Source organism: Ceratocystis lukuohia, assembly GCF_044167205.1.
Source record: "Ceratocystis lukuohia strain C4212 chromosome Unknown Supercontig1_pilon, whole genome shotgun sequence".
NCBI classification, from domain to species: domain Eukaryota; kingdom Fungi; phylum Ascomycota; class Sordariomycetes; order Microascales; family Ceratocystidaceae; genus Ceratocystis; species Ceratocystis lukuohia.
Window position 1 is genome coordinate 1,154,297 of NW_027263520.1, and position 12,401 is coordinate 1,166,697.

The following is a 12,401-nucleotide window of genomic DNA, read 5'->3' on the forward strand; positions in this document are numbered from 1 at the left end:
TGGGGTGGTCAAGGCTCCACGAGAGACACAAGGGCGAACTATCATAACCCCAGTGTGAGACGGGGAGGCTGCTATAAACAGGACAGGTTCACGCAGCATTGGATATTGCAGGTCCTGGGGTCTTCGGCGCTCGCCTTCTGGCACATCGCTGGTACGCACAAAAACACGTCTGGCCCAACAACGGGGAGTGAATCAAAAGATCAGACTTGCTAGAATCCCCACTATTTGTTGAGGCACATGAAATGCAAGCTCGTCGTGCTCGTTGCACAAGAAGATGTCAGAACCTTTTGACAGTGATGCTATGGCTTAAGCTACCTGAAGGAGTTGCTTAGAACTAATCTCTTTATAAATCCTGATAAGGCTAAATAAGCCCCACTAAAGCCTCAAAAGCTGAAATCCTCCTACTGCAAACCTTAATCTTGCAGCCTTGTGCATGCCTTATCATATGTGCAATTTTTTCCTTCAAAGCTCAGCCTTGCGTGCTCTTTACATATGAGGCCGGCTGTTCTTTTCATGCGAAAAAAAAATCACAATAACTGTTTAGTTTTGCTCCTCCTCATTTCTTCTTCTCATTGCTTTTTTTTCTTTTTTTTTTTCTTGTTTCCGGTGGCCTTTTTTCATCTCTCTAGCCTTCTGGCTTGATTTTTCTGTCTCATCCTAAATTGCCCAAAGCTTTTTTCACTTTAGCTGAAGAACCCAGAACTGTTCAGCACTTCAATTATTCTCCCTGAAGCAAGACATGCTTTTGACCCTAAGCCCAGACCCTTTCTGAACCTGAACCTTTCGACACTTTGTCTCAATAACTTTGACTGATCATTGTTCTCCCCCCAAGGCAAGAAAAAGTAGAAGTATAGAGTCTGGCTGATATCTCGGGCCGGCCTGCTGCCTACACATAAATACGACAAACCCCCCAAGCATTTTTTCTTCTGCACCTTTGTTCCTTCTAGTTAAAAACGGCATAAAACTTCGCTTTCAGAAAAGCCTTACACCGCCTTTCGTCATTTCAACCTATGCCTATTGCTCAATCCTATTCAATCAAACAATCAGCCGAAATTCAACTTCGTCCAACATAAATCCGCCAACTTCAATTCAAGGCTTAAAGCAAAGCGCCAAAAAAAACCTGCACGCCCGCTCGTCTCCAATTCTTCTTCATTCGGAGTCTAGGCTTTACCGTTGTTATCTTGCTCCTTGCATTACATTCGGTCTGCTTAGCTTTATACTTGGCTTTAGCTCTTTTGATTGGCTAGCCGAAGCCTCACTTGCGTTGATGCTGCATTAAACCTACATACTCTTCTCTACTTCTATTGCCGCCATGGTATTCTTTTCCCACTAGTTTCGCCTCCATCCTCGCTTTACCACCACCGTCGCTGAATTCTCTGCTTCGAAATCACTGCTACCAACCACCCCTCTTGTCGACTTTTGAGTGTCAAGGCGCCGATTGACCTGCAGCGACTCCCAATCATCTATTTTCTGCTCCAGACCTCTGTTCTCTGTCACTGGCCATACTTGGTCGTTGGAGCATCTTGGGCACTGGGACGTTTTTTTTGTGTGCCTCCATTGTAAAATACATTCCCCCTCTTGATTTCTTCTTCCTTACGGACCGGGTCTTCCTTGTGGAAGATTCCGCATCCGCGTTTTTCGCATCTCGAGACTTCGCCACGGTCGAGACCTTCCCCATCGCTTTTCTTCGCTTCTGTCACATTGTTTAGCCCTTCCATCTCCGACTGTCGCTATTATCATTTGCCGCCATTTGCCAATAAACTGGTCGTGATCGCCTGCGAAATAAAAAAAAAACCACAAAAAACTATGTCGTCGCCGAATGCTCGTAAGCGCCCCGCGCCCGATACTATCGCTGCTTTGCAACAAATGCAACAACAACAACAGCAGATCATCTCCTCTGCCCAAAACCAGTCTCATCAGTCTACTTCTGTCCCGACTAATGTTGCTGCCACTGCTCCTCAGGGTTTCCCCTCAGCCAATGATCATCTAGCTCGCTGGCCCAATGCCATGGGTGATAACACGCTGATGATGGATGCTGCAGGCAATGCCGTCAACCTTGGCTCTATGTCCACTCAAGCTCAGTTTGTCTCTCCTGCTGTAGCTCCTGCTAATAGCACTGCACTCACTCGGCGCCCTACGGGCCGTGCTTTGATGCCTACAACCGCCCGTCAGGGCTTTGAGTCAAATCCGGCCCAGTGGTCGGCTATGATGGCCGCAAACCCGGCAGGTGCTATTGGCACTCTGAGTGCCATCGCACCTGCAGCGCCCAATGCTGAAATTTTAGAGCAAAATCACATTTCCAAACTAGAGCTTATTGCCCGCGATGCTAAAAAAGAGGCCTTGGCGGCCAAGAAACAAATCCCGCCTTTCGTGCAGAAGCTCAGCAGGTAAGTGGGATAGTGGAAGCCCCTTGTCTTCGTCTTGTGTACACTTGAATCTAACCGCTGCATAGCTTTCTCGATGATGAGACCGGTAAATATCGCGATCTCATTCGCTGGTCTGCCAAAGGCGACTCTTTCTTTGTGATGAATGAAGACGAGTTTGCTAAAAAGTTGATACCCGACTTGTTTAAACATAATAACTACGCCTCATTTGTTAGACAGCTCAACATGTATGGCTTCCACAAGCGTGTGGGCCTTTCCGACAATTCCATGAGAGCTAGTGAACGCAAAAGCAAGAATCCTAGCGAATATTACAACGACTACTTTCGCCGTGGCCACCCTGACCTTCTTTGGCTTATTAGTAAACCTAAGAATAATAAATCGAAAAGCCGACAGCTTCAGAAGAATGATAGTGATGGTGATAGCGGTGATGAGGTGCCTGCAGCCGAAGATATTTCCACCAAGGGTGTCCTGGGTCAAGGGCAAAAAGCCCTTCCTTCAACAGACTATTCATTGTCGCGCAAGGAGTTTGTTGCACTGAAAGATGAGCTTCGCAAAGTCCGGGACAATCAAACTGTTATCCAACAAAGCTTGCAGCAATACCAGGACCAAAACCGGGAGCTTTTCCGTGTGCATAAGAAACACGAGCAACACATTCGCGCCATCCTCAACTTTCTAGCCATGCATTTCCGAAAGTCTCTTGAAGATCACAGCAGTAACGCCAACATTGGTGATTTGATGGCCACATTCATGCCCCAGTCTCAGATGCATCAGCAAGGAAATGTGTTTGATATTGGCGAGTTTGTAGCTTCAGGCCAACCAAGCCAGAGCCCTATGGGTCCGCCCAAGCGCGTTAGACACTTGCTTGAAGCACCTCCTGCTCGCTCCGCCCAACAGGGCATGCCTCAATCAACATCTGCTTCTGCTTCTGCCTCTGCCACTGGCTCTGCATCTGCCTCGGGCTATCTGCGACCTGAAATGGGCTCTGTCACCGAGATTCTTGACGGGCATTCACCTGACAGTAGCAACATCCCCTTGGACTTCCAGTCCCTTGCAGACTCGGTGGCCGCTGCCGCTATGTATCCACCCAGCCCTTCGGTTTCTATGGCCGGAACGTCTGTTTCGCCTGCTACCATACCTGCTACTACACCTGCTACCTCTATTTCAGCGCCGGAAATGTCTGGAAGTCGGCTGGCACCATCCCCTCCGCAACGTGCTGCTGTTTCAACCGCACCTACGCCTCCTCTGCCTGCTACTGCGGCTAGTGTTTCACCTGTCACAGCGCCTGGATCATTGGCTTCTACACCACCATCTAAACATGCCGTTCCCCATGAACCTGTCCCGATCTGTACCATGCCTCCTTCTGTCCCACCAGTGGCTGGCTCTTCGGTATCAGGCACTGCACCCCCTGTCTCTGCACCCGCACTTTCGCCCATTCTCCGCTCCATCCAATCTCCCTCTGTGCTGATTGAGCCTGACCCAAACGAGTTCCTGCGCGTGCAGAAGATGGTTCAAGATCAGGACAGCTCCATTCAGGAATTAACTAATCGCATCGGCCCGCTAAGCCCTAACGGGCGGCTCCCCTTTGATCTTGGCGATCCCAGTGCAATGAACTATTTTGGAAATGACCCGTCCTTCGATATCAACGAGTTCCTTGATGCTTCAGCATACACTGGTGAAGGTGATGACTTCAACCTCGGTGCTGCTTTTGATAACCCTACAGCACCCACCTTACCGCATCCGCAAACTTCGACCCCTCCCGTCACTAATGCCATCCCCGTGTCGCTTGAAGCTATGGCCAATACTATTGGAATGACGTCTGGTACAGACCTGTCGGAACTGAGCATGAATAGCCCCATAGCGGAAAGCAGGCTGGCAGCCGCCCAGGCTCAGGCTCAGGCTCATGCCCAGCAAACACAGGCGCACGGAATGCAGATTCCCAATGGCTTGATGGAGAGTGCGTCGCATGATCTTAAGAGACGCCGCATGAACTAGGGCTTCTGAGGCACATCACTAATTCTGATCAAGAGCTTTCTCTTTGAAAGAATTATGCGTGTTGTAGGCACTGGCTATAGATATATTGCGTTTTCCCTCCAACTTCATTTCCCTTTGATCTTTGCCTTTTCCCCGCCCATTTTCCTACTCGAAACGGCCATCCATAACTTGAAACTATCACTACCTTTTTCGTTTTCTGTCGATACCCTTACTCTTCCTCCCTCCCGCCTTCTCCTTCCCATGTAATGATACCTACACCTACACCTACTGTTACTGTACTACTTGCTCTCTCTACCTAACCATCATGTCCCTACGCTTGAGCTTCCCTTTCCATTTTCATATCTGCTTTGGCAATACGTACAATCGTAACATCAAAAATCCAAAATCCAACCCACCAATACACGATAGAATCATACTTGTCAGACCATGCAGAGCTTCCAACAACGTGTGCTCTGCTGTTTCTTGTTCCTTTCGCTTTTCTCTCTCGCTGTTCCTTCTGATTTACATTACACTTTTCATATTGGATCTCATTGACCGGCGTTTTTTTTTTCTTCATTTTCATTTTTCCACAGTTAAATAAAACCTCACCTTTCCCCCCTTCCCTTCAAACGAAAAAAAAAAGAACATTTTGTTATCTACTCTGCCCTTTATTGCCAGGAAAACTCTGATTCTCCTGTTTCTCCTTGTCTCAAATTAAACTTAGACAGGGTTTATCCCTCTGGTCACATTAACAGAGTATTTGAAAGAATGAACAAGACAATAGAGAAGAAAAAAAAGAAGTGTGGACATTCAAGTCACTAATTTGGCGTGAATTGGAGGATATATTGAAACTGAATTATTCAAGACATCCACAAAACGTGCATTCATCAAAAGCAAGAGAGAAAGGAGAAACGCCAAAATGGAAGGAAAACATCGCAATGGGGAATCTTGAGAATCAGAAAAATAAACAAGAAAACAAATAACTGCACAAAAGATGAAACGAAAACAGGGTAATTTGTGCTATGATATAAATGCATGTTGTCATGATCATACGCTCAGGAGGGATAAGAGAAGAGGGCGCTGAGATAGGGGAGAACCATATATCCCGAAGAGAGTCGGTGTATTGTATGACAAGTTTGAAAGGAAGGAAAGGATACGAGGTTAAAGAACCGGGAGGGGTTAGCCCGGGTTACATACACAGCAAGGGCAGGGAAAGCGAGCAGATAAGTAGACGGGATTAGTCAATGAGGGGCTTCTTCTGGTCGCCGACAAGACACAGACCTAGAGCCGAAAGTGAATTTGTTTGGTTGGCGTATACAACATGTGGAGAAGGAAGCCGTGGGCTGTGCTTGTCTATGTGCGAGGCATCTCGTGCAGCTTGTTCTATGGCTTCCATTTCTTGCTTGCATGATTCACTGTCGAACGGACAGACGATGATGGGTTCTCGAATTATAATATCTCTAGCCGAGCTGAGTGTTGCCTGCAAAACCTCTAGTTAGCTAGCTGAAGATTTAGAGAGCCTGGGTTTTTTGGCCTACCTTGATGGTCAAGAAAAACTCAATTCTATAAAGGTATGACGAGGTTGTGAATGAAGTAACCTCGTATTGTGGGAAGCCGGGCTTTGGTGGTTTAATGACACCTTCTGAGTCGCGAAGTTCCCGCGCGGGAAATATTAAGCCTAGACTCGTCATATAGCCGGCCTCAGGAAGCCTCTCGCGGATGGCCTCCGTCTTTTTCGCCAGCTTATTCACCTTTTTGGTGGATTCGTCCCCCTCGGGATTGTATGTGATTTCCTCTTCGACCTGGAGGGTAATTTTTTCTATGGTGACTTTACGGGCCTTTTTCATAAAATCTGGGTTTGGTGTGATTCGAATATAAACATTGATGGGATCGAGGGGACCGTAACTGCGTTTTGGTAGCGATATCTCGAGATAGGCGAGGCTATCGGTGTTAGCTCGGTTTGGCTTGGGTGTGTTGTACATGCCAAAAGTACTAAGGGTATCGTATCGTAATAATGGAATGGGAAATGAGTATTTGTGTTGTACGCTGGGCCCCTGCTGGACAGTGACGACAAGCTCGTAGAAGGTTTCTGCCGTGCGGCTCGGTAGTTGAAGCGTGGCTGGTGGTATCAGGCGGCTAACTTCGTTGCCTCCACGGCCATAAGGAATGAATATCATGAATGGAAGGTCCATGACCACAACACTATCAGATTCTCGACCGGCCGTACAGGTGTATAGAACGTATTCTTTCCCAATAACGTCGACATTTTCTCGTCGGGGGGCACTGAGATGGCGACGTGCCATGTTTTCGGCGGCAGGGTGAATGGATTCTCGCCGTTGAAGGCATATGCGGACAAGACTGACGGAGACGGGAGCTGAATAGCCAACAGATGGCCGGACTTCAACAGTGCCTTGAATACGGGGCTAATCAATGCCAAGACTGTTAGTAAGATTCGACGACAGACAGGCAGCACTTTAGGGAAACCAAGGAACTTGGGACTGATACATACCACTGTAGCCGATATTCCAGTGTATCCCACCAGGAAATTTCTGTTTGGTAGGCCTGAAACCCTGACGAAGGCAGCCATGGTGGACTGACTTAATCAAGATTGGCTCCAAGCTTTCAGAGGTAACTGAGCGTCCGTATTGGAGAAGGGAGCCTTGGTGGCTGACACAAAACTTTCTGGGGAGGTGGAATGTTGGCCGAGTTGACACGGGATATTTCGTCTAGCCGCCTTTTGTGTTTCTAGAGATGGGAATAGAAGAAGAAATTGGAGGGTTTTTTGTCCTCCTCGGGAAGCGCAAGATGTGGGTAATGGCTTCAATAATGGTATGCGAATTAAGAGATTATGGCCTTGGCTCTAATAAGGCGCGGGAGTTTTATGAGAAAGAGGTGGTGGTTGTTTGGTGGTCAGACTAGTTACTAATCACTAAAGTCGAGCAAATTGACCTTTCGGAATTTTGACAAATTTATGGCGTCGTTGGCGTTGACAGCAAGTGCAGCAAGGTAGTATCTTAGGGCGGAAACGAAGCAGGCTAGGCTATGCGTTATGCGTCTGGCTACCCGTATGTCTGTTTTGAAAGTTTCGCTTCGTGGGGTCGTTGTTGAGACGGAATCGAGGATAATTCGATGGCCAAGAATGCTAGCCAAGGAGCGGGGGCAAAAGAATCTCAATAATGACAGAAAGACAGCCGCCAACGTCAAGACTACATGCGGCACGGGGACAGAAAGGCCTGGACCAGGGCACAGTTATTCGGGGAGGGGTTTACAGGCCTGAACCACAAGGTGACAGCAAAAAAAGTACCTAAGTTAAGGGGAAAAGGCTGGACCAAAAGAAACGAGCGAGTGAGGAAAAAACAGGAGAGTTTACAGCAAATGAACAGCGAAACAATCAAAGCGCAAAGTAAAGAGAGAAGAAAACACGAAAAGGGAAAAGAGAAAGAGAGGGAAATTTTTTGGTCGCGATGAATTTGTTGGTGGTTGTTTAAAGAGGAAAAAAGGAAGGAACCTAAGATGGAGGTTACCTTGAGGTTTTGTGTACAAGGAAGGAAGTAAATCACAAAAACAAGGCAGTTGCTCGCAGCAACCAATAAACCTTGCCAGCGCTGGACCAATACAAAGAAGAAGTTGGTAAAAGACCACTCTAAAGAGTGTGATAACGAGAATTTAGATGGAAAAAAGACAGGACTCAACATATCCCACCCCGGCTTTTAGCTCATGTTGTAGCTGAGCACATGTGCTTGTCATGGTCTATGATCATCATGGAAGAAGCCAAAGCTCATTCATAAGGAGGGGATTTCCATCCTGTTCCAAGAGTGCAAGTGGTATGTGTAGGCGATTCTTAGGAAGGAAACTTCCGCTTTGGCTTTGATTCCTCATCTCCACTCCCCGGTCGCGCGCTCGTTTCTGACTGTGATTCGTTAAAGCACGGAGATCAGTTGATCAGACAATTAATTATTGGGCAACTTGAATCTTCATTGGAAATAGCCCATTTGATGCAACGTTGTCCGTCTGGACATGTGGCACTTGCTACCGCTGGGATTCGTGGTCCTACTATATAAGACGCAGCAGCCAAAGGCCGCACAGAGTGAAAGATGGCAGTAGTATTTGGGGAAGTGTGATTAATCATGTTAAGCTTCAAGCCCACTAACGCCAACTTTTTCTATACTTGCAGACGTGGAGACTGGCAGCCATTAACACAAGGCTCTTGGAGAACAAACAGGGAGACATGGCATGGAAACTTGGTAAAGGCAATGAAGACTAGAGTCTCAGCTAGAAGACAAGGCCAATAACGTGTGAGCTAAAAAAAAACCACAACTTGACTCAACTTATAACGAAAGGTTAGAAGAGCTCCTTATGTCAGACTTTACAGTGTATAGATCGAAAGCTCTCTTTTTTGCGACGAAAGAGCCCACGGCAAATCATTAAGGAGCAAGGCGAGAAACTAAGCTTGTGTCCTCTCCTCTCCCTTCTTCCACTCATACAGCTAACTCGGGCGACTGGAGACAAATCTGGGTTCCTCGCTTGAATAAATTATGCTTCGCCTGACGTCACAAGCATAACCTAGCAGCAGGGGAGGGGGATGGAGGGGCTAGCGGATTAGATACAAAGACAGCCTGCCGCAAGGGTCTCATGGCTACTACACAGTTTGCATTCTAGGGATATGGGCTAGCATTGCAGGCCGACGTAGGCCTGGACTACTGAGCAGAAGCAGAGGGAAATTCGGACGAACAGTGGTCAGTTTGTTGATTCGACAGGATAATTTGCCATTCGGGAGTTTTATGCAAAGTCCCGAAATCCATAGCACCAGGGGACGAGTATGGAAAGCTATTTTCACGAGGCTGAAAGGATGTGCGTGAAAGGCCGGATGCCAGATCACGTACCACACAGGCAAGACATTGGCCAAATTTGGTGGCTAAACTCAAACAGGACAAACAAACCAGAACAAGCTGAAGGATGTTGAACGTTGTCGTGCTTTCACTTTCCCTGCTAATGCTACACAAGGACGGATCCTGCGAGCAGCAAGCTTCAAGCTTAACAAACCCTGGGCGGAAAACCCTAGAATCTGACAATGCCATTGATGATTGGCTAAAGCAGCATGTGGGTGGAGCCCTAGCAAATATGGGCACCTGTGAAGGGTCAAGTTGTGAGCATGAGAGCAACGCACTGTGCTCAGTCTCTGTGATTGGCGTTGTTTGCACGTTTCGCAAAGTTTGCAGGCGATACACAACAATACCAATATTGAAAGTCGAATCCAATCTACTAGAGGCATTCGGGATTTATCCTACCTACAATGTCGGTTACGCTACACACTACCCACGGCGATATCAAGATCGAGGTGTTTTGCGAAAGTGTCCCCAAGACAGCCGAAGTAAGTTGTTGTATTATAATATCCTGCGTGAACACGAACTCTGACCTCTTGGGATTTCTCTCTGCAGAACTTTCTCGCCCTTTGTGCCTCCAATTACTACGACGGCTCGCCCTTCCATCGACTGATTCCAGGCTTCATGGCACAGGCTGGCGGGCCTGCGAACCCGACACCCGAGAACCCGAAAGGCGGACGATCGATCTGGGGCGAGCCGTTTGCTGATGAGATCCGAAGTGGGCTCAAACACACGGGGCGCGGCATTGTATCGATGGCGAACCGCGGGCCGGGTACCAACGCGTCACAGTTTTTCCTACTGTTCGACAAGGCGCCACATCTTGATGGGTTAAACACAGTGTTTGGAAAGGTGTTAGGAGACGCTGGCCTAGACACTTTGACGAGAATTGAGGCGGTTGAGGTGGACAAAAAGAACCGGCCGAAGGAAGTGGTCAAGATTGAACGGGTGACGATTCATGCGAACCCATTGGCGCGTTGAACTAAACCGCGCACTATGTGATATGTGAATAGCACAGCTACGATAGAGGTCCAACAGCACTCTAACGTGATGGGTAGAAGAGAAGAAATAGCAGCAAGACAAGTATGAAATGTCCTAGGGTCGACTACAGCACCAATACCTGTCCCTGCAAACTAATGAGTGCGAGGCTCTTCAGATTCGCCTGTTTCTCTGCTTCTTACCAATGGATGTAGTCTAGATTTGGTTGATAGCCAAGCATAGTTAAGCCTTTTAATATGCAAGATTGTGCCCACGTCCCTGCAAGTGTACCTAAACATCCACCAAGAGCCAGGAGGGGTAAGGGCTACGAAGCTTTCCTATGCTGCAGATAATAAATGTCAAGACTAGTGCAGCTGCTGGCTCACGGTAAGCGTTAGTTGAGTCGAAGCTGATAAGTGCGGTGTGCGCAAAGACCCGCCGCGCTTCCCACGCAGGGCAACATGAGTGATGTATATAGTGGCGGCTCTTTATTCCCGAGTTGTTTCACAGAGCTACACATATAGATAAGTAGATATGTATGACTAGACTGGCTCGGGTCCATCAACAGCACATTGAGATAAGCTAAGCTTACATTGGCACTGATACTTTATGATTCTGGCACTGTTTGTAGCTTCCCAAATATATATGGGAACAATGGGAAGCTATGGCCAGATTGGGGCATGGTAAGTCTATCTGATGACAGGATAAGACAAGTGGAAGGCCAATCCACACAACGCTCCAAAGATCGAGTACAGCAACCAGTAGAGGTGGCCTGCGGTGGAGACGGTAAAAGAAGATAAACGAAGTGAGATGATTACTGTGTACTTCCACCAGCGGCCCTTCCATCATTGCAGCCTGAACCGGGGCTTTTTGTTGATCTGTTTTCCTCAGGGCTCGTCCTCCCTTGACCATTCCCCATCTTTTCGGTAATCGGAAAGGCCTATTTTGTACGGCTGCATATGGCCTGTAGCTGTAGTGCGCGTAGTGTGCATGCTACATTTGCGTCTATGTATGCAGTTATCTAGGGATAATAACAAGTTCTGGGTAGTGAGGGATGGTGAAATAGGGCCAGCTTTGCCTAGAGGAGCCCAAGGATACAAGTCCGCAATGGGCGGCATGCGTTGTTGGGCCGGAAGTGGAGGACATGGGGGTATCTGCACATGAATGCACGCAGTCTAGTATGATACCTTTGATCACGTTTTTCCATGCTGCTAGTTCTTAATGCGGCAACAATGAAACAATGAAAAGAAAGTCCGACAAGGGCATTGGCTAACGGTGTGTTTTGTGCGAGGACGGCCAGATTTGTCACGGTTCCGGCCAAGGATGAAGTGCTTACAGGGTTCCAGTGCACATAATTGAAGCACTTCTTTGTATCAGTATGTGTACATGTGTGTAATTATTTTATAAATGAATACTATATGGTATACACAGTATGACGGTATGGGTAGTATCTATTCACATGTGGGAGGCAGATTTGGGAGACTTATCTCGCCTTGCATGGCATGCGACTTGACTGCATAGTGGCGGATTGTCTGCAGCGTAGATAGCTGGGCTGGAACCATGGTAGACAGTTCTCAAGTGGATGGATGGATGATGGCCTTTCGAGTCTTTTGAGCGAGTGCCCGTCTTCCACTCCCTTCTCTCTCATTTGAGCTAGGATATGACAACTCATCAACATCACTAGGTCTCATCTGTACGTGGGTCTGTACGTACTTGTCGCCTATACATACGTATCTCTATGGCATTTTGTATGCACGTGTGTACATCCGTACGTGCATGTCCTGTGCGTAGTTTGATGTGTCCGTAATGTACGAGTTTCTGTCATATATTTGCTTGCCCAAGAAAATGAAATATTCCCGTACTGTATCGCGCGGCCTGTAGACTGTAGAGCCAAGAACAGCCTATATTCTGTTTTCCCTATCCTTTAGCCTTGGGCTCTTATTGTTTCCCCCGCTCAACCCCTCCACCATGCTCGATGCCATACGCTAAGCCTAGATAGCATGCTAGGCTAGAAGCTAGGCACGTTTGAGCCTGTGCCCATATCCGTTTCTAGATAATGGCTGGCCCGAAGAAGCAGAATATCTAAACCGTAGACCACCCCTTCTAGCCTTCCCTCCTTCTCCCTTTCTCGCTCGTTTTATTCTTCGCTCGTCTTTTCCCGCTGATCAATCATTCGGGACTCCCTTTT

The 12,401-nt window shown here is 47.6% G+C and overlaps 3 protein-coding genes across 3 annotated transcripts; 2 read left to right on the forward strand and 1 right to left on the reverse strand.

Moving 5' to 3' along the window:
• Positions 1-1,806: 1,806 nt before the first annotated feature.
• Positions 1,807-4,376, forward strand: HOO65_010295 (Heat shock factor protein; the record flags this gene model as incomplete). The annotated part of the gene is made up of 2 exons (XM_071005458.1): positions 1,807-2,387; positions 2,453-4,376. The coding sequence occupies 2 exons, from the start codon at positions 1,807-1,809 to the stop codon at positions 4,374-4,376; spliced, it is 2,505 nt and encodes an 834-aa protein (XP_070862117.1).
• Positions 4,377-5,592: 1,216 nt separating this feature from the next.
• HOO65_010296 (Arrestin family protein 1) lies at positions 5,593-6,942 on the reverse strand (the record flags this gene model as incomplete). Its single annotated transcript, XM_071005857.1, has 3 exons — positions 5,593-5,835; positions 5,894-6,778; positions 6,865-6,942. The coding sequence occupies 3 exons, from the start codon at positions 6,940-6,942 to the stop codon at positions 5,593-5,595; spliced, it is 1,206 nt and encodes a 401-aa protein (XP_070862118.1).
• A 2,706-nt stretch (positions 6,943-9,648) lies between these two features.
• HOO65_010297 (Peptidyl-prolyl cis-trans isomerase-like 3) lies at positions 9,649-10,216 on the forward strand (the record flags this gene model as incomplete). The annotated part of the gene is made up of 2 exons (XM_071006190.1): positions 9,649-9,726; positions 9,794-10,216. The coding sequence occupies 2 exons, from the start codon at positions 9,649-9,651 to the stop codon at positions 10,214-10,216; spliced, it is 501 nt and encodes a 166-aa protein (XP_070862119.1).
• Positions 10,217-12,401: the final 2,185 nt, after the last annotated feature.